Source organism: Parasteatoda tepidariorum, chromosome 5 (genome assembly GCF_043381705.1).
Source record: "Parasteatoda tepidariorum isolate YZ-2023 chromosome 5, CAS_Ptep_4.0, whole genome shotgun sequence".
In the NCBI taxonomy this organism is placed as follows: Eukaryota; Metazoa; Arthropoda; class Arachnida; order Araneae; family Theridiidae; genus Parasteatoda; species Parasteatoda tepidariorum.
The window spans coordinates 41245555-41268297 of record NC_092208.1 but is presented as its reverse complement, the minus strand read 5'-3'; the positions used below and the strand labels follow the sequence as shown (position 1 = coordinate 41268297).

General features: G+C 28.8%; 2 protein-coding genes across 2 annotated transcripts; one reads left to right on the top strand and one right to left on the bottom strand.

Moving 5' to 3' along the window:
* Positions 1–2653: 2653 nt before the first annotated feature.
* On the bottom strand, positions 2654–12416 carry LOC107443813 (Electron transfer flavoprotein beta subunit). Its single transcript, XM_016057811.4, has 6 exons — positions 12258–12416; positions 10280–10438; positions 8885–9043; positions 5836–5898; positions 4470–4628; positions 2654–3070 (listed from the first exon to the last, which is right to left on the bottom strand). The coding sequence occupies exons 1-6, from the start codon at positions 12309–12311 to the stop codon at positions 2900–2902; spliced, it is 765 nt and encodes a 254-aa protein (XP_015913297.1). The 5' UTR covers positions 12312–12416; the 3' UTR covers positions 2654–2899.
* A 62-nt stretch (positions 12417–12478) lies between these two features.
* Positions 12479–20613, top strand: LOC107443814 (Ribosomal protein LP1). Its single transcript, XM_016057812.3, has 4 exons — positions 12479–13027; positions 15663–15723; positions 16757–16942; positions 20560–20613. The coding sequence occupies exons 1-4, from the start codon at positions 12956–12958 to the stop codon at positions 20571–20573; spliced, it is 333 nt and encodes a 110-aa protein (XP_015913298.1). The 5' UTR covers positions 12479–12955; the 3' UTR covers positions 20574–20613.
* Positions 20614–22743: the final 2130 nt, after the last annotated feature.

Below are 22743 nucleotides of genomic sequence, written 5' to 3'. Positions count from 1 at the left end.
TCATTCATCATTGGGGTTTGGATACGTGACAGCGTTCAGCTTAAAAAATCAGGATTCTTGGAGTTTTTTAAGTTTTAAATGAGCTTCAAAATTTATCAATAGATGGTGCTGACTCAATGTTTTAAAAATAACCAAGTTTTGCAGTAACAAAATGGTGCAATATAATGACAAAATTAACATACAATCGAGGATTTATTTTGATTAGAATAGTTTCTCCCCCCCCCTCTCAGTTAGCAGCATTATCTGTTGACCAACTTTGTAACATATCTTACGGTTTAGTAAGAATACAGAAAACAGTACATTTCCTTCCCGTCCCCCTTTATTTACCCCAGACGATTATTCAAATCTTCAATCATCTTCGAAACACTCGGTGGTACAGGTAACACAGACTTCCATAACATTAACAACATACAACCTGATTTTTGTGCCTAATTGTCAGAATAGGACTGAACACAAAAACGAGAAATTTAGTTAATAATTCTTTATGGAATATGACTTAGAAGTCATATTCCATAAAGAATAGAAAAAAAAATGTACAACAAATGTACAAACTTAGAAAAAAAAATGTACAAAAGAAACCAAAAAAAATTTTTTTTTTACGGAAGAGCCCTTTTTGAAAGTAAACGGTACATGGCAGTTTCATAAAGGAAATAGTAGTAGAAACATCATATAACAATATTTTGACTGCCAGTCAGTCAATATATTGGTATGTGATCCAGGTGGAACTAGGAATCGTAAACCAGGCAGAGTAACTATTGTTTCAGCTCATGATCTAACAATAGCAACAGCACTTAGACTTCTAAGGTAGTCCTAAACATTCTGAATCAGAATACCATGTTTTTATTGCATAAAACTTTGAAAATCATTTGTCGATAATGGGATAACACAACTGGCTTTGAACATTATGGAAAGTCTATTGCGGTAAGGTATAGACATATCGCTCATTGCTGCAATAGCGGCACAACTCAAAAAATCAAGTTTTGAGATAAGTGGGTTTAAAGTTTTCATTGCTAAGCAAAATGCATAAGAATTACTTTAGTTTGCTTAAACGAAGATTATTAAATTAAGAGTTGTTAAATTATGAGTTAAATTATGAGTTGTGCTAGCATTGCTGCTGAAAGAAAGTGTATTTTGATATTTACACCTGTTCTAAATCTAAAACGCATGTTTTTTTTAGTTGTGCCACTATTGCACCCCATGAGCGATATTTATTACATGAACCCATCTCTTAACAAGATTAAACGGTATTTTTACAAATAAAACTTAAGTGTACTGTTTTCTCCCACAATAAACTATTTTACCTAACCAATTTTTTTGGTGAATACCAAATGCATTCTAGTTCAACAAAAGAAATAGTTTTTTTTTTTTACACTACCTTCTACATGAACCTATTTAACCTGTCACTGCATAAAAACTAAACTGTGTTAATAAACTTTTTAAATGTAGTTATTTCAGTATTTATGGATGCTAACGTAAACTATTTATGCTTCTGAATTAAAACCAATAAAGAATGACTTAAGAACTTAAAATTATGAAGATTTGTAAAAAAAATTTACGTGGAGTAAAATGAAACAAAAAAACTGTAACATCGCTAATTATTTTAAGAATAATTAAATGTTAAACTAATAATAATCAAAAAACCGTGTGGGGGCTACCAAAATGCAACTACAGAATTGAAATTTGACTTGCAGAAAAAAAGATTCTTGTTTATAAACTTAACATGAGTTTTAATCGAAATTCTTATTTGTTCAAAAGTCAGATCAATTTTAAACGCGTTTTTTTTTGTCTCATGTTACACTTTGTAATGCTGAACAAAAACTATAGGAATTAGTAGAAAGTTGTGTAGAAAAAGGCACAAGTACGATGTAATAAAAAAATTGAAGCTACAATTATTTAATTGAGAATTAAAATTGCTGTAAAAAACGCAACACACATGACTAAGCAATAAATGCAACAACCAAGTTCAAGTTTGATATGCTCAATGGACCATTTTCATTTATGAACTTCCCTTTAGTTTTCTTCAAAATTCCAATTTGTTTGAAAGTTTTTTCAATTAAATAATGACTATTTAGCCATTAACAGAAAAATTTCGCTCTTTCTAGATTTTCCTTTTTTAGCTTGCATTTAATTTGACGTCAATGGAAATTATAAAATAACTAAATATACATTAAAAAACAAGAGTTTCAGTGCTGAGATGTCAAATATAAACCTTAATATTTTTATCAAAATTTTTAAAAACATAAGACTAAAAACAAAAATTGCTTTCAATTTGAACTGTTATTAGACATCTGGCTATTAACATATTAATGAAAGGCTCTCACATGAAGTTATAATAATACTTTGTAAGCAACTTCTCATTACAATCTAATTATTGACTCAAAGATCTAGTTTTAGAGACTTAAGAAAAAGAAAGAAAAACACCGTTGAGTAGGAAGCAACAACAGGGTTAGATGAGGAAGTCCCTCAAGGAAACTGAGCCTCCTAACAAAAATAAAAGAGACAATTGTAAAGTAATTTTAAAAGTGAGCTTCTGATCGAAGGTAGAATGTCTGCACAAATGAAAAGATATAGAACATCACCAACAACTTTGAAATATTTCTACATACCCTTGAAAATATTTATAGTTTAACCATTTTATTTGAATTCAAAGAAAACCTTTTTAATAAACAGTTTATTACAAAAATTACAGAAAAATTGAAAATACATACAATTTCATAGGATAACAGATTGTTAAACAATATCTGTATGTTTTTTTTAATCAATAAATATAGTTTCTTCTTCTTTTAAACCTCTCTTCTTAAAGGATAACATTGATATTTGATGAGCATGCTAGAACTTACTCAATACATGTTACAGTAAAAAATATTTGCTTGACAAATTTAGTTTTTATATTAAATACTCATAATCTTCCAAGGTCCTTCAATTTTTGAAGTAGTTCATCAACTGATTGGACTTTAGTACCCGCTTCTCTAGTTGGTGGATCTTCAACACTGATGATTTCAATTCTAGGTGAAATATCAACACCTAAGTCTCCTGGCTTCATAACAGTAATAGGTTTCTTTTTTGCTTTCTGAAATACAAAAACAAGTGTGATAAAACATCATTAAAACTTACAAATTATATTTATATAAATAATAGCCTAAATTTAAAAAAAAAACTAATAAGTTAATTAGAAATCACTTCATTTTTCTTACATTGCATTATTTTTAAAGCATGTTTCTATAAACTTAATTGGTGAAAACTCAACAACTAATAAAATAAATTTGAACTTATCAATTAAGCCATAAGGAAAATTGTGATAAATTCTGAATATCACATTTTAAATTTTACTATATGAATAGTTAATATTTCTTTTAGTAAGCTGAACTCCTAACTCATATTATTGTAAATCTAATAGTATGAAGCTGCACTGGAACATACAACAAGTATAAAGAAAATAAAGGATGTGTATTAGGGACTGTAAATTTGAAGTACGATAAGCTAGGGCACTTATCATATCCATTTTGAAAGGTGGTAAACAAATTATCACAAAACCTACATTGGTATAAAAAGTTATCACAAGCACAACACTTTAAGCTGCAATGCCACATTTAATTAAGCATAACTGACGTCAATAACAGTTTCACAATTTTTTATAGCCTTAGTATTGAGCACTGATATTAGTTTGTTCACAAAATTATACAATATTTGTGTCATTACTTATCATTTGATAATAAAAATTAATCAATGTTAGTAATAGGTACAAATTGAAATAAAAAAATGAGTTTTGTACTATAAAGATAAATTAAGGGAGAAAAGATACTGTAGGAAAACTATAAAAAAATCACCTTATTGCCAATGATGCTTAATGAACTTTAGTAATAGGTAATAATGATGTTATGTTAATTGGTGCTTTTAATAGGTACCTAAATATATATATACTAATAATGGTACTAAATTACCTAATATAGGTACTGAGAAAATAGGTTTTTACGCCCACCAAATGGGATAAATACCAAAGAAAATTGCTAATTATGGTAATTTTTTAGTATCAGGAGTTGACGGAGAATAATAGCTTTATGCCAAATGATGCTGAATCTAATTGATCTTTATTTTGACGGGACAAAACTTGTAAAAACAGGTTTAACTTAACATGATAACATAAAGTTACCCGTAAAGGTAATAAATAGTTATAGAACTAGAACTGTTAGTTATAGAACTAGAAGAGTTATAAAACTAAAACTGTTTCATTTTTATTAATTTTGTCGATATAGGTATTTCAGTTCTGTGCACGATATCGCAGTGCTGATTAATACAAATGTATTGATTATCTACTCCCCCCCCCACCTTCTAGGAAAAACGGGTATTCAACTATTTTGATAATATCCTTAGATTTCAATCTCCACACATCATAGATCTATTCTGGGAAATAAAGAGTTAAAATATAAATGAATGAGTATAAAGATGAATTTAAAATATAGCAAAATTACCATAATATTAGGTAGTGTAGCATATCTTGGCTCATTCAAGCGTAAATCTGCACTGACTACAGCTGGTAACTTAACTGTAATATTTTCTAATCCGCCATCAACTTCTCTTTTAACTTTAAGGGTATTATCAGCTTTCACAATTTCAGAAGCAAAAGTTGCCTGTAATATAAAGACCATTTATTATAATTTTCTTTCTCAAAAACATGTTCACAATGTAAATTTATTTTCTGTAGGATAAAAGTATTGATAGGAGGTGGAAAAAAATTTTTAGAGCTCAAAACAATTCTAGTAAAGAATTGTAAAAAGTTTTATTGGGTTAACAATTTTCATAGATTGAGGCAAATTTTTTTAAAAATTTTATATCTTATGTTTTTTTTCTGTTTGTTTAAATTTTTTTATTTTATTTTTTATTTATTTATTTATTTATTTTATTTTTTTTTTTTTTACAGATCATAGGGTACTAGGGTTTTAAGACTACTCTGAACAAAAAGAAAAATAGCTCCTCAAATAGTTGTATGTGACATATAAATGTGCTTAAAAAATCAGAATTTTATTTTCATGGCTGAAACGTTTTTTTTTCTTTTAATTTTTTTTTATGATTTCATGAAAGTATATAATTTTTTTTTGCAAAAGAAATCTTTTAATAAAATTAAATTGCCCAAAATACATTTATTTATTAAGAACCTAAAGCTAGTTCGGATTTATTTCCATCAGTAAATTATACAAACCATGAGAGATGGTATAATTTCCCAATGAAAAAAAACAGTATAATTTCAGGGAAATAAAATGACTTGACGAAAGAAATCCGTAAAATTATTTTGATCCACTTTAGCTGCCATTAAAATTTTATCATTTTTAAATGATAATATATTCATTTAGTCTGCAAAGTCTATTACAAAATATTTTATTTTTCACTCTTTATTTTCACAAAATTAGAAAAAAAAGAGGGTCCAGACAGTCTCGGTTTATGGCATTTTAAGAAGACAACTTCTTAGAGGAAACCGAATTAAAGGAAATAAACTTTGGAACTGATAATTAAGGATGAAAAAAAGAATTAATAAAAAGTCTGAAAAGAAAATTTCACAAAGTAACAATTCAGTTACAGTTACAAGAATAAAATAAGTTAAAACATTTACTTATCTTTCCACCCTGATATATTATTACATTTAAGTTAATTCCCCCCGCCCTAAATATTAATCAGAAGCAGAAACATAATTCACAGAAAGTAAAACGTGATTACATCTAGTAAAGTTTATAAACAGCCAAAAAGTTTAAAATGGGAGACACTGAAATTTAAAAAGTTTTCTTTTTATTTATAAAATGATAAACAATTGACTGAAAATAGATCTAAAAAAGAATTTATTACCTGAGGCCAGTCTAATTGAGCAGCTGTCATTTGTGCTGTTTGATTAGCATCATCATCAATAGCCTGAAGAAAAAAAAGTTTAAAATACAAGTAAGACAGAATATTGTTATTCCTTATGGCTTAACTTATTCAAAAAAAATTCTAAAAAAAACAACAAAAAAAACAGGGTGCATAGCCAAATTATTCAACAAAAAATAAGCACCTTTTAAGCACTTAAAAGATATTTTTAAGCACTTTAAAAAAATATCATAATTAGGCAGAGGTGGAAAGTTTTTGACAATTGATTGGTTTTATCTTGCCTTAACCGTCATGTCAAAAAAAAAAAAAACTTTTGGCGTTGTTTTTGACAATTGTCAAAAATCATGAAGTTTTGAATCATGAAAAACGAATGGCTTTTTCATACGCTACAGACTGACAATACGCTGAAATAGATTGGGGTTGAATAATTTGTGAAAACGTTGAATAAAACAATGTGAACTGTGTCTTTATGCATAATTTGAAGCGAAAATCAACATGGTAAAGGAAAAATCTCATTTGAAAAAGGGAAAATTAAGCACTTTTTAAAAACACTCCATGAAAAAAAGCACTTTTAAGAGCTTAGGGCTTTTAAAAAACGAAAATAAGCACCTTTAAAAGCACTTTCTAAAAACACTACGCACCCTGAAAATTTTAGATTAATCTTTATGTAATAACATCACATAAAGAGAAAATGAGAGAGTAAACCAACCACTACTCTCCCTTAAAAATTTAAACCTAAATTGTCATAAATGAAATTTTTGGATAAAGACATCTTAGATCTATTACAAGCCTTCTTTGTTTGATGATGATATAATTAAAAACTTTATTTTCTTTATTCATCATAATTAAAATTATATATTCAGTCAAAATTAAAATTCATTCAATCATAACTAAAATTAAAATGCCTACTATTTGAGTCATAATTTGAAGAAATGCAAGAGTTTAATTATCCAGCATGAAATAAATTTAACATACAAGAGTATAAATTAATGATCTATGAGCTATATTTTTCTTCTTTTTTTTCCATCCATGCAACAACAGGGTGCATAGCCAAATTTTTCACCAAAAAATAAGCACCTTTTAAGTACTTTTTAAGCACTATATACATTAAAAAATTGCAAAATAATTTTCCATGACTTTAGATGATCATGGTAAAATAACTAGTTTCTGACAAAGAACTCGTTTTCTTGATTATATTAGCCATTTAGAATGCTCAGGAGATTTTTTGGTTCGATATCAGAGGGTGAAAAATCAAGCCTGAAATTGAGAATATCTTAAAAAATGCAGCAGAGTTGCAAATGAGAGCGCAATAATCTTATCGAACCCAGCTAAGTAGACGCACATGCGGACTGGACTCCTAAGTATTTCATCAAACATGTAAATTGATTGGCGATTTCATACGCTATGGACCGATGGTCCACCAAAATAGATTGTGGTTGAATGAATTGTGAAAATCTTGCACAGAACAATGCAAAAAGCACGCTTTTGCATAACACGTGGCGAAAATCAAAATGGTCAAGAAAAAATACCATTTTTGAAAAGGGAAAATTAAGCACTTTTTAAAAACACTCAATGAAAAAAGCACTTTTAAGGGCTCTTAAAAACAAAAATCGAAAATAAGCACCTTTAAGCCCTTTTTAAAAATGCTACGCACCATGAACAGTATTATATTTTAACACCTTATAAAACTTGTCTTTCTACATTTTGTATAATCATTTATTCTTATGGTTAATCTTTATTTAATATAAATATTATTCTATAAATCTTATTCTCACCTCCTCCTACCTCAGAACAATCATTTTTTTTTATATAGTGGCAAAAAGCATGTTTTTTTCCAATAAAGAATAAAAGCATAATTTTGAAACTACTCTTGCTTAGTAGAATGGTCAATGTTTTATTTAGAATAANACAGAAAAAAAAAAATTCCGATTTCCGTCTTCGAGTCAGTCTTGTTTCCGTCTTACTTCCGTCCGCGGACATTTTCGAAAGACGGAAATCCGTCCTGGGGACGGAAGACTTGCACCCATGTCAAACATGTAAATTGATTGGCGCTTTCATACGCTATGGACTGACAGTACACCAAAATAGATTGCAATTGAATGAATTGTGAGAATGTTGCACAGAACAATGCGAAAAGCACGCTTTTGCATAACACGTGGTTCGACATGGTTAAGGAAAAAAATACCATTTTTGAAAAGGGAAAATTAAGCACTTTTCAAAAACACCCAATGAAAAAAGCACCTTTAAGGGCTTTTAAAAACAAACATCGAAAATAAGCACCCTAAAGCATTTTTTAAAAATGCTACACACCATGAACAGTATTATATTTTAACACCTTATAAAACTTATCTTTCTACATTTTGTATAATCATTTATTCTTATGGTTAATCTTTATTTAATATAAATATTATTCTATAAATCTTATTCTCACCTCCTCCTACCTCAGAACAATCATTTTTTTTTATATAGTGGCAAAAAGCATGTTTTTTTCCAATAAAGAATAAAAGCATAATTTTGAAACTACTCTTGCTTAGTAGAATGGTCAATGTTTTATTTAGAATAAAAACATTGAAATATACGCCAATAAGCTTAATTTAAATGTTAATGAGCTGTAACTGTAACAAACTTGCATAAATTTTGTGATTCTGCAGTATTAAATGCTCATTTTTATACTTCCAATATAAAAGCATCTTAGTGTTTTTTTCACTGTTTGAGAAATAACTCATAAATGCAAAATTGAATAAATTGCTCCTTTGACAAAAGGGAAAATTTGTTTTAAAAAAATTACTGATTTTAAAAAAATACTTTTATTTGTGAAAAAAATAGCATTAATTAAAAAAAGCTTTAGTCCAGAAAGAAGTTCAAAAATCTTTCATGAACTAATATTTTAAAATTAACATTGAATGAATTTTAAATTATACATATTATTCACAATCAAATTGTAAAGATTTCTTTTTCAATATATACAAATGTGTTTCTAAACAATATACACAGATGGAAATATTACACACGGAATCCAAATTTAACTTACTTGCTTTCCTGTTATAACTAAATCAACTTTTTCCTTTTGAGCTAATGCAGCAAGAATTTTAGATACATGAAAAGGCAACAGAGTTTCATAATCTTTTCCATCTACTTCAACATGAATTCCTTTGTCTGCACCCATAGCCAAAGCTGTTCGTAAAGTTTCCTAAAACACAACAATTTAATTATCAAAAATAGATATTTGGTCTACTAAAATATAACAAATTAATGACAGAAAAACTATTTATAATAAAATAAAGATATCTGAAGGAGCAATAATTTTAAAAAATTGTGCATGAAATAGTCATTTTAATCAAACTGGCCAATTGACCTGCCACTTCATTTAACAATTGGTGTTTCCACTTTTTCTTCTACAAACAGCATTAATTATCAAGGAATATATTAAGCTTCTACAGTGATGTCAGATGGAGAAACTTCCTTTATTAGATTATTCAAAACTTAAATACATTTTAAATTCATCTCAGAGATTTTTGATCACACTGATATCTAGAATTTCTGAAGGCAATTTCAGGTGTATTCCAGATATACTCTGTCACCATCTAAGAGCCCATCTTCCATTAATTTTTTAATAACTTTTTCTAAACAAATTTGATGCTCATTTCCAGTTCTGTTGCTCTCTATAGTAATAAGATAACCAATACCATTCTAACCATACGCTCCCCAAACTATTAACTGTTTGCTTCCAGACTTCACAATTAGCTCTATGCAATCAAAATGAAGACCTTCAGGCAGTTCCTAAGGAATTATTTTCAAGATATCATTTGTAAAAGATATTATTGATTTCATCAATCCATGATAGTTTCTATATCCCACATTTCTAAGTCCAGAATTTTTAATTCTGTATGCCTGAGCATAACAATGATTTTTGATATGTAGCTGAGAGATAGTGTTTTTTGCATTGGACATTGATTAACTTTCAAGTCCAAGTAATTTAAGTTTCATTTGAGTTTTCTGTGAGACATCTTTATTTCAGAGTTTAAATTTAACACTTTAGTAATTTGCAAAATCGTCATTAGTCTGCTTTTCCTATTTTTTTCCTAACATTCACTTCAATTTTCAGTCATAACAATTTGTAATTTCCTTAGGTCTATGATCCCTTGCTTGATGTTGTGCTACCTTCAGAAAAACATGCTTTATAACATTAGTAGGCTTCTGTTTGAAATTTTAATGTAACAGATACTTTTACAGGATTTTGTTACATAGCAATCTGTCCTCTTTTCAACTCAGTAAAAACCATTGTCCCAAGGAAGCTGAGAGATTATTAACAATTATTAAGCAAGAAAAAGAAAACAATAATAAGCAATAAATTCATAAAACATGAATAATAAAAATAAAAAAAACATAAAATTTAACATTTATAAAGTGTAAAATTTAAGCTTACTTGAGAAGATTGCGGACCAACAGAAACAGCTATAATCTCACTGCATATTTTCTTTTCTTTCATTCGGACTGCTTCTTCCACGGCTATTTCATCAAAAGGATTTAAACTATGCTTAACACCTTCAGTTACTACTCCACTTTTGTCACCTTTTATCCTAATCTAAATATTTGAAAGTGTTTATTTAGATATATTATACATAAAAAGTATTATCAAGTGTGTCCTAAAAGTAATGAAATAAAATTAAAAAATATTTATTGACTGGATAAATACATACATAAATAATCTTCAAAGCATTATCAATTAAACATCTACACACTTCTTGCACTGACTATCCCATATTTTGTATGGTCCCTTAAACTGTTGTTACACCAGTTTGGATAATAAAACAAAATTGTTTTTCTTTGTGGCATCTGAATCATGAAGGAAAAAAAAAGACTTAACAGAATTAAAATAAAAACTGTGGAGCGATGTAATTCAGTGTTATGCCAAAATCTCACTGAGGGATAAAGAAATAGGGCTGTCAAAAGTTCATAATGCAGAAGCCAGATAGCTTGGGTTTTTAATTAACCCTTCCACAATATTCAAGTAATAGACACTGTTGACATTCTATCCTTATACAAAAATTCTGTGAAATATACTTCTGTAGTCACAAAGTGTAACTCAGTGACCTGCTGTTATAAACATTTTCTTAGAATCTTTAAAAGCATTAAAATAATGTAGGTGTGTCTAAACATATTTATGAACCACTTTTTAACTATTATGATGATAAAAGGGTCATTCATAATTTTTAAGAGCAAGACAGACACATGCTCTCTGTGTACACCCCATCTAAATAAATGATAAGCCATAAGTGTAAAATCTTATTGTTTTATCATTTTACACTGCAACATTAAAACCCCTTTTTCTTTCTACCTAATAATTTTTACACACCTCATATGGTTACTTTATGAAGAAGAAGATAATTTTTTGCTACATTATAAGTAATGTATACACATAAACATGCAAATATTTTTGAAAGATGAAGTTCGCTGAAAGATACTGACACAACTCAAAAATTTGCATACATTAATTATTAACATACATAATAATTAATACATACATAATAATTATTACATAATAATTCATTTTATATCAATAAGATTTCCTCATTGTCATCTGGAATAATTACTAAGTTCTAGCAACTTTTGGGCAGCGACATGAGATTAAAAAAGAATCACAGAAAAAAAAAAAGCTTCTCGAAGGGTATAACTTGTTTTTCAAAGTCCATTTGACAGTTTGATAATTGTAGTTGGTCAGACAGACAACAGAGGAGAAATATTCCCTCTATTTCTCAATAAAGGGATGCTTTGAATCAGTAAATTTAAACGTATCAGTGTTTCTCTTTTCGCAATTTTTTTTTTTTTTTTTTTTTTNTTTTTTTTTTTTTTTTTTTAGTTTTTCACATGTGGCTGCTCTTTATAGCATAAACAAAGCAATGGGTGTATCTTTTCCGAATTTAATGACACCATTTATTAAGTATGACAACTTAGCTCTCAATTCTAGAATAAAAAATTCTGAAAAATCCGTACGAAATCCTCTCAAGAGAATGCGTATTATTGAATGTTTATTATAAAGCATTATAAAAATAATAGAAAGCAAAATAAAGCACTTCATACAAGTTAATTTAAACAAAAGTGAAACATTACGAGCTATAAAGTGCTTAATTTGATAATGTCTTAAAACTAATATCAGTATTTAGTGTTTAATTTCATTACTCAATTGTATATTTGCGATTGATAGATTAGACACTTAACTTAGCTAGAGTTACTATTATTGGTTAATAACAAAATGAAAATAACACCTGTTTGTGACTTTAAAAAAAGTATGTAGAATAGAAACACAGCAAATAAATACAGTCACATTAAAAAAAAGGAAACAAATCAATTTAACATATATTGCTATTATATAATGTATTGATTCATAAAAAAGATTATATTACTCTAATAGCATAATCAATCACTCTTTTGCACCCAACGAGAACACGTAAACTCATTTTCTTTTCTGAATAATGTTTTGGAATATTAACGTTTAAAAAATTCTGTATAACTTTTATCTACATAAACTAGTATCGAGCAAGTTCTGCTTGCAATAAATTCCGGAAAAAATAGAGAGGTTGAGTACGCTTTGAAAAGCAGAGAAAACTAAACAAACGGAACTTTCACAACTTAATGGTAACTTAACGGTAATAAAGAAATGAACTTCTTCCAAATTTTAGACGATCGTTTTGGTGCGTAATAATAGAAATTTTTACAAAATACTTAATGTTGACATATTTTAATCGATTAATTTGCACTTTTTTAATCGTTATAGCAAAGATTAAAAAGTCATTAATATACTATTCTTTCAAAGTCGATTAAACTAGCTTTCCGTTGTGTTTAAAAAAATAAAATTAGTTTAAATCGCCAATTTTGGCAAATTTTTTTTTCTTCGATAAACTGTAATGCTACATACACGGCCTTCATGTCCATAAGTTTTGCCAATTCATAAATAAAAAATGGCAACAATAGTATTCAAGCTTAACTAACACGTTTTCTCACCATTTCTCGTACCATCTGAATAAAGGTGTATAGTTCCCAACTTAGGTGGGCTAAGGCTTAATATTTTAAAGCAACTTACACCATTTATTACGATTTAATAATGTCTTCTACTGATGAATTAGCCTGTGTTTATTCTGCTCTGATCTTACAAGATGATGAAATTGCTGTTACAGTAAGTATATAAATTTGAATCGTTAATACACATCAAGTATAGCTTAAGTATGATTTTGATCTAAAATTTTCTTTTCAAGATTGTATTTCAATTCATATGATTTTATGTTATTTAAATTGTTAATATAATTCATATTTTTTAATTTCTGTAACATATAGTTTGAAAATTTATGGTTGCTTGACCACGTGGCTTTTGCGTCCATTGTGATAGAAACTAGTTTTAAAATTTTATCTGCATATTTTTGTTTGGAAATTGAATCGTTGCTTAGAATTTTGAATCTTTACCCGTGACTATATAATAGGTAAGCTTAGGTGACAACAGGGTAGTGACACGTGGAAAAGAACTAAAAAATCATAGAATGTAACCGGCTTTATCTAACTCGTGGTTGCATTTTTTTAATGTTTTGCGTGGAGAAAAGCTCTTTGGCACCTTAACAAGTGCCTGTGAGATAATCTTTAATGATGAAACTGAAAGCATTAACTATTGTTACGAGATGTGGGTGACTATGAAAGCAATGAAAAGCAAGTTATGAACTGAGTGCGCTATGTTTATTTCTCTATTAATACATGCAACATTAGTTTCATTCTGCTAACGCAATGCCTATGTGATGACTTTTCATAGCTTGATTTAAAATGAAAGTTTTGAACTGATTTAATGAGTCTGATAGGTATTTATTAAGTTGATTTATATAAGTTCCTATATTTAAATCTTTGTTGTTATAAGAATTTTTTTTTCAAATTTTCTTTTCTGAAAGTAATTTAGGTTTTTATACTTCAGAAGCTTTTAGATGTGAAAAGCATATGATCTGTCAAATATTTTGCGATAATTCTGTATTGTGATCTGGGGCATAATTAGACTTGTCAGAAACCCACAAGAAACTGAAAAAAGCATCACATAAAGGGCCGATTTATAACTCATAGCTACCTCCAGGCTACTTTCTTTTTTTTTTTAAATTTTCAAATTTAAAGTCTTGGTCACCTTGGTGTTTGCAGTTGGTGCCACAGATTACAATACAGAAGTGTCCTCAATTTTTTTTATGTTCTCTTGAGCGCATATGGTCGATATGGCTAATGATAGTCATGTGTTAATTTTGTCTTGAAACATGCAGCTGAATAATTGTCAAGGCTTTGCAGCTTTAATTTTGGTTTTTAATTTTAATTCAGTATTTACTTGTGGGAAAATTAAAGGAACATCTCTGAAGAGGGTCCTTGAGGGTTATAGCTTTCACCTGTAACAGACCTCCACATGTTTTTGTAGGCATGTTTTTAATTGTTGGCTGGCATTAGAGTTATGCTATAATGAGTGCAGATATGATATCTTATAAGTGCTATGCAGCATAGTAAGAGCAGACTTTTCTTCAGTGAAGTTTTATATGTATGGTTTCTGTGATGACTATAAAGCACTTGGAATTATCTTAGTATATTCTAATTATAACAATTGTTAAACACACTGATTAAATTTCTTTGGTCTATTATTTAACATAAAATAGACTTATCTGGTTTTAACCATGGTTAAAACCAGACATTTAATTTTAGTTGTCTGTAATAAGAGTAAATTATCTATTTAATTCTTGAATGTCATCTGCTGCTCAAATGATGATAGTTTTAAACTTGATAATACATGATAGTTGAACTGATTTAATGAGTCTGATGTGCAGCTTTTGTTTCATTTTCTTCTAAATATGCAAGTAGTTCTTTTGTACTGCACATGCGCGAAATAATTTTGTAGTTACTCATATTTGTCAAGTAATGAACATGGATCTGAAAAAGGCTTGATTTGAATATCTCATAAATTTAGTTTCAAGTACTTTTTTAAAAAACGAGATCAAAATGAGAAGTTTTCTACCAATTTTATTTTGTACCATAAGACAAAATTTAATGAATAATGATAATACCTAGCAATAATCATCCGTACACCAAACTGATAGTATAAAGAATAGAAAACATTCTTTTAATGAGGATGTTCCCCCACATTGCCGATATCATTTTTTAGTAAAACTTTTATAATGATACAGTGTAAAATTTGTTGAAGAGAGTTTTTAATGAATTTTTTTCAGATATCAAAACAAATTGGTAATTATTTTTTAATTTCTCAAAAAATTGTTTAATTCAATATCTACTTGCGGGAAATTTAAAGGAACATCCAGAGGGTTATAGCTTAAGTCACCTTTAGCAGACCTCCACATGTTTTTGTAGGTATGTTTTTATTTGTTGACTGGCTTTAGAGTTATGGTATATTAAGTGCAGATATCTTATGAGTGCTCTGCAGCATAGTAAGAGCAGACTTTTCTTGAGTGAAGTTTAATATGTATGGTTTTTGTGATGACTATAAAGCACTTGGAATTATCTTGGTCTGTTCTAATTATAACAATTGTTAAACACACTGTTTAAATTTCTTTGGACTATTATTTAACGTAAAATAGACACATCTAATCCTAGTTGTCTGTAATAAGAGTAAATTGTCTATATTTCATTCTTGAATGTCATCTGCTGCTCAAATGATGATAGTTATAAGCTTGATAATACGTGATAGTTGAACTGATTTAATGAGTCTGATGTGCAGCTTTTGTTTCATTTTCTTCTAAATTTACACATTGTTAACACTTTGTTGCTAAGAAGTTTAATTTCTTTTACAGCCAGAGAAGATAGCAACTTTATTGAAAGCTGCTAATGTGGATGTGGAGTCTTATTGGCCAGGTATATTATATTTTATTTAAAGATAATTTTACCCTCTTCAGGGTTCAGAAATTTGGGTCGGTTAACGAACCCTACACCAAGTTTTGTCTTCGGCAGACGCTTCTTCCATTATTTCTCCGAAATTAGTATTCTGCATTGGGCAGTAAGTATAGGCTAAATCCCAAATATTTGTAGTTGCATCTCTAATTTAGAAGCAGCAATGCAATCATTTTTTGAAAATTGAATTCTTTTACTGTAATTTTGCACTGTTTTTTTATTATGATTTTACACTGAGTTAAGTTTTACAAAAGCAGGACTTTCCATAAAATGTCTGGACAGACCCCTGCTCTTTGCAAATCATTTTATTATTTAATTTGTTCTAGTTTCGGTTTTTAATAGGTACTTTTAATTATAATTTAGTAATTCTTGCTGCCATTGAAATATCAACAACTCCCAAAGCAGAGTTATCTTTGGTGAGACAAGTTATTCATAGGAGAATTTGCTTTCTTTAACATTTTTGAAATTTCTATGATAGTTTAATTTAGTTATACCAGGAATGATTTAATTTGCTAACTTTGGATTTTATACATATTCAGAAGCCAATGTAAAATTGATCGACAAGTGCTAATTTTTTTATCATTCCAAGATAGATTAAGCATTTTTAAATTATAATTGTTTTATCTCTTAAGTAAATCTGAAACAAAGCCTTTTTCTTTTACAAATAAAGAAGCTCATTTCTATAAGACTAAAACTAAAGGTTCTTAATATACGTGTTTTTTCCTTATTGAACAGAACCTTATTTTGATGTTTGCAAGTTGTACATTTTTCGCAATTTTTCCAAAAAAATAATCTAAAGGCACCTGATTTTAAAAATTTTTTGAAAAACTCTGGAATAACTGCTGCTCAGAAATTTACTTAATTGCTTAGTTATGCCTGATATTTATTTAAATATAATAATTTATTAAATATAATATAATAATTATATTAAATATAATATTTAATATAATAATTTCTATTTAGTTAATGATTTTTTTATGTACATTTATTTCTGCAGGTCTCTTTGCAAGAGCTTTGGAGGGTGTTGATGTTAAACAACTGATCACAAATGTAGGATCTGGAGTTGGAGCTGCACCTGCTGCTAGTTCTGCTCCTGCAGCTGACGCTGGTGATGCTAAGGCAGAGAGCAAAAAGGAAGAAAAGAAAGAAGAATCTGAGGAAGAAGATGATGACATGGGATTTGGTAAGGTTTTTCTATAATTTATTGCAGCTTTTAATGGCATGATTTACCAAGTTAAAAGTTTAATTTTTTAAATTAATTTCTTAATTAAATTTTTATTTCTTATTCATAATAAAGTGCTATGAAAATGATGCTTTATCAATGGATCCTTTTGAAACATAATGAAAAGATCTAATTTCTGATTTTCTAGTTCTTTATTATTTATTTTCATGATAAATTGATTATAATATATATCTGACTTCTTACTCAGGGTTGCCACTCGACATGGAGAACAGGGAAAACCTGGAAAATACAGGGAATTTAAAAATCACCTAAAATAACGGAAAATGCAGGGAATTTTGATTTTTTCCTTGCAAACTGGGAAAATACAGAGAATTTTGTTTCTTATTTTTGTCTTTTAAAAAATGGTACCCACTCAAAGCGTAATCTATGGGATATTTAGCCATGATATTTCAGCTATATTAAACTATTTCACTTACTATAACATTATTTAAATATATGTTTAGCTGTTTTCCCACCAATTAAAACTAATAAATATAGTTAGCCCTATATAGCTCACAAANTGGTTGAAAGAATGTGACTTAACGTTTATTTTATATTCACAAATTACGAGTAATTTTTTCACAATTTTACCAAAAACGGACCTTTCACAAAATGTCTGGACAGACCCCTGTGACTTCTTACTGTATGTTAATGTGCGACTTCAGCTTAAAGTGCCTTTATCCTGTGGCTCAGTCGCAAATATTGTTTATAACCAATCTGTTAATGGTTTAATATTAACTGAACATGATGTTTTATCAATGGATCCTTTTGATGCAAATGAAAAGACAGAATTGCTGATCAGTTATTCAAGTGATTATATTCAATAGTAAATCAATTCATCTCTTTAAGTAGCTTGTTATCAAGGGCGGTTAATCTATATTACCACTTTCAAATTAATGTTTCAAGTGAATTTAATTGAATTACTTATCAGCCTATAGAAAGTTTTAAATCACTTTTATATGCCATCTTTGTTTTAACCCCTTCAGCTCTGATATCCTAATATTAGACCAAATCTTTACAATGCTTTGTTTTTCTCATTTTTTAGATTTTTAACACCGTGACCTAGTCGGCTAGGTTTCATTATTTATCGAGTAATGTAAAGGGTGTCGTAGTTGTTTCATCCTCGGGTCCAGGTTTTCATTTTCCCTCCCCTTCGACNATAGCTTAATGTACAAGAATATCAAAAAGAATACCTATAACAAAAAAAAAACACATTTATTATTTACACATTTATTATAACTCATACATTCTAGCCATTTTTGTTGATTGCTTTGCTTCATCTTGTTTGATCATGTTTTTTGTGTGAACGCAAGCGTCATGGTTCTTCTTGCGAAATAGCGAAAATGCTTTGTTGAATTTTAGCATTTTTGAGGGGTCTTTTCGCATTTTGCGAAAAAAGCTACCGTAGCGGAAACCCTGTACGCCATTAACTTATTACTTTTGATTGTTTTAATGTCTTGGAACATAATCAAAAATGTAATTATATCTTTCTGAAACATCTATCTTTCTTTTTTAAATTAGAATTAAAATTTGTATAATATTTGAGGTATTGGTTTTAATCTTCAATTCACTATTAATGTGGCATTTTACTAACCTGCACCTGCTGCTTTTTCTTTATTTGAAAAATGTTCCAACTACTGTACACAGTTTCATGACATTTGCTTTGTTATAACCCTTTCAGCTCTGATATCCTAATATTAGACCAAATCTTTACAATGCTTTGTTTTTCTCATTTTTTAGATTTTTAACACTGTGACCTAGTCAGCTAGGTTTCATTATTTATAGAGTAATGTAAAGATGTGTTCTAATACTAATTTGCTACATCCAATTGAATTAAATTCTTACTGTTAGTTTTTAAACTTGTTATATGCTTGAGCATGATGTTAAATCAATGGATCCTTTTGATACAATATGAAAAGATCTTACTGCTGATTCTAGTTTTTGTGAATATTTTCTTAGTTTTGCATGTTTAGATTTTAGAATTTCTTAGTCCCTGTTTACTGCCAATCACATGACAGTGTAGGGTGTTGGAAGGGACGACAGATCATTTCTAGAGCGAATTATATTTTTACACTTTTGTGGTTTCAGAATTTTTTTATTTATTAATCAATTTAAAATTTTAGTTTTATATTACACTTCAAAGAAGTACATATATTGTTTGTTTGTTTTTTAGCTATTTTATAGCTTCAATTCTTTATTTTAAGTTTAAGATCATAGCAGTTTTGGTTATACCTATCGTTTCAATTAATGTTATAGCTTTTTTAAATTGTTTTTTTTGTGGAGAAAATAGTAACTTCAGATATATGAATTATTCAGAGATTGAAAGTACCGAATGTTTAGTTGAACCTATTATCAGGAATGAGATTTTTCCGCTTCTTTTACTTTTGTGTCTAAGATTTTGCTTTTTCGGAAAATTTAGCCATTGAAATAAAAGAATTATATTTATTTCCGATTTTCAAGGATAAACAGAAGATTATCTGTCAATCCTTCCGCATTTTAGCTATTGTCGCCGCTTTTGCGCACCGAAGATACCTGCCTGCCAGATTGCTCGTATTTTCGTAATTCAGGCGTTCCTTCTTCCACGTTGAAAAAAGTGACATGTGTCAGGAAAGAAAAGGTTGATATGTGGTGAAAATATTTATTTGCCCACTCAATTAATCTTGTAAATTTTTATTAATTATGGCTAAACAAAAGCAATATAAACAAGCTTCATATGAATCCATAGCCCGGAATCTGCTAATATCTTGATTCTTATTCATGTGATTTTAATGTCAAGCATCGATTCTCGTATTTACCTAATTTAAAAGTTACACGTTGCGATTCTTATTCACACGATTTAAATATCGTACTTTGAGATTCTTATTACGAGATTTAAAAATTCAATGTAGCAGCTCTTATTTACACATTTTTAATATCCTATGTAGTGATTCGTATTCACACAAGTTTAAAATTCCTTGTTGTGATTCATTTCTGCGGTTATAATATCTATGATTTGGATTTTTTAAAATCTAATATCGAGTTCCATATTTATGCGATTTCAGAATCCATTATAGCGATTTTGGAATCTAAGATCAGTATAAATCACATAATAGTATTTATTTACAGAAAGTGAACGTAAATGTATTTTCTCAGTAGTTTAATGTGCTATACTAAGCAGATTTTCAAGTAATAATTGTCTCCTTTGTGTGAACTGAAGAAAATATAATTTCTAACTTATTTTTTTTATTGATAATTTTACTTTTTTCTAAATGTTAAGTATCGATGTAATCATTCGTATATTCATAAATTAGTACGCATAGTTATTTATTATCCGGAATTCATTATTAAACGATTTCACACACGAAAGATTTACTCGCGTGGAGGTTCAGCTTTTTTGCCTTTTAGTCAATCTCATCCATGAAAATTATTTACTATCGATGTGCCTTTTTTTCTATCAACAATTATTAGCATATATAGGCATATTCAAAACTTACATTCTGTGCTTATGTGAAATTTGTCCTTATTTCTAATGCTGTGTTTGGTAAAGTCAATATATTATATGATATAGTTACTAATTGTATTTTTTCTTTTCTTTGCAGGTCTTTTTGACTAGAAGATGCTTGTATTTTTATACAAATAAAAAAGTTTTTAACAATTTTTGATTTTTCTTTTAAAAAAGTGTATACATTGTTACTGTACAGAATTTTTATACATCGAATATATGTTACTACCATAACTGTCTACTACTGGATTTTGCCAATTTCTCCTGGTTTAATAAAAATTCTGGTTTTTATGCATTTTTAGATATAATAAGTTTCCAAAAGAAATCCCTATTGAAATAGTCTTTTTACTATCTTTGATGGATTAAGTGTCTATACCTATTCAAAATTATGAGTAAACATGATACATCACATTTACGGTTCTTTTCATGTCAATCATAACTGGAAGATATTCAGGGGTGATTGAAGAAATAGCATGGTGTGATTTTTCTGCGAATATCAAGATTTTCAAGACCATTGGATCTCGTGCTTCCGCTAATCAAAGGCTTATAATCCGAGATTTTCGCCGATTCCCGCTAGCGAGGTACTGACGTACACTTGTAGTTTGGTGAATTTTGGCATGCCAAATATTGAAACTGCGTCTGGTTCTCCGCTAATGACTATTCCTTTTCGCACGATTTTACATATCGTGGATGGATTGTCATATTTACCTTGTTTGAGCTGCGCGTTGCGGTTAGTATTCACGAGCCTTTGAACATCCAGCTTGGCAGTGCTTGTAAGAACTAAGATTTTTCATAACTAATTTTTTTTTTCAAATAAAAGCATTTGTTAAATATGAAGCGTGTGGTACATAATTTTATGGATTTTTGCACATGAAATAATCAGGGTTCTTCACTTTTTTCACGATCACCCCTGAATAATGTAGTTTTATTTTGATGACCATGATCCCTAACATTCCCTAGAGTTAAATATTTATGAAATTTATTATTTCGTTGAGTCTACTGGATTTTTCCCCTATTCATGTTTGCAGCTGTACGCTATTAACAAACCTGGTTCTGCATGTGATTTTTGTAAATAAGCTTCTAATGCAGAGAAATAGCTGATTAATTCTTAAGTTTTCATACATCTAAACCCAATAAATGCAACATTAGTTGCTTATTATGAAGAGGATTTATAGTTTTAATGTTAAATAGCTGTAAGAGGAATTTATTGCTACCGGAATCTAATAGATTAAAATGCGTTGCTTAAGTGTTTGTAATTAGAGATTTTGTAATTACTTTTTGTAGCAAGAAGCTAAAATTTAAAGTTTAAAAAGCGAGTACGCGAGTTTTGAATACTTTAATCTATGCCATGTAGAAAAGTCTACAAACATTTTTATCTTTCAAAAAAATAAATAAACATCAGAAGTTTCAAATTTCTGCTACAAGAGTTATCTTTAACCTTAGCAGAATAGGTTCCATAAAAACTTTTTCTAGAATTACTAAGCCTATGCCAGATTAAAAATTATACTTATGCAACCTTAGTGTGCAGCAGCCATGCTTTTGTATTTGTATTAATATTATTTATTCTTGCCTCTTCAAAAATTGTGTTCTCATTTTAAAAGCTTCAGGCCCTTCAATGCATCGTTTCTATATAGTAAGAAAGAGATCTGTTAACGTAGGGAAGTGGTTATTGGCTAAAGGGCTCATAAGCTTCTCTGATTTCATTTAGACTGATAGGAATCATTTTCAAAAAGACTTGTTAATTTGTTGTCCAGAGACTTAGAAATTTTCCTAAGATATAATTCCAAATAAAACTCAGATTAATTTGTTTTTAGTAGAAACCATACCATTTAATATAAAATGGTCATAAAAGTGCCTATTTTTTTATCCCTGAAAATTATATAAAAAATATTTGTATGAACAATATATTCATTTTTGATTTGTTTTTAGCTTAAAGTTTCAAAAAATAAAAGTTTTTAGGAAAATTTAACATTTACGGTTATTATGACTTAATGTTGGTTTTTAGCAATCAAATAAAATTAAAGATTGTGTTTTTCAAACATTAAAAAAGAATTTTAGGAATTTTTTCTTGTGTGATAAATTTCAAAGCATGAAATACAGAGGCCAACGTCACAATCTGGACAGTAGTACTGAGTTTCCTTCTTACATCTCTTATTGTTTTAATCTCTTCTCTAACTATCTACAATTACCTTAAAAATATCCTGGTACTGCTATCTGGTGCGTAAAGTAAGAATAAAATATTTTCCGGGCAAAAGAAATTTATTATTATTGGCATGTTACT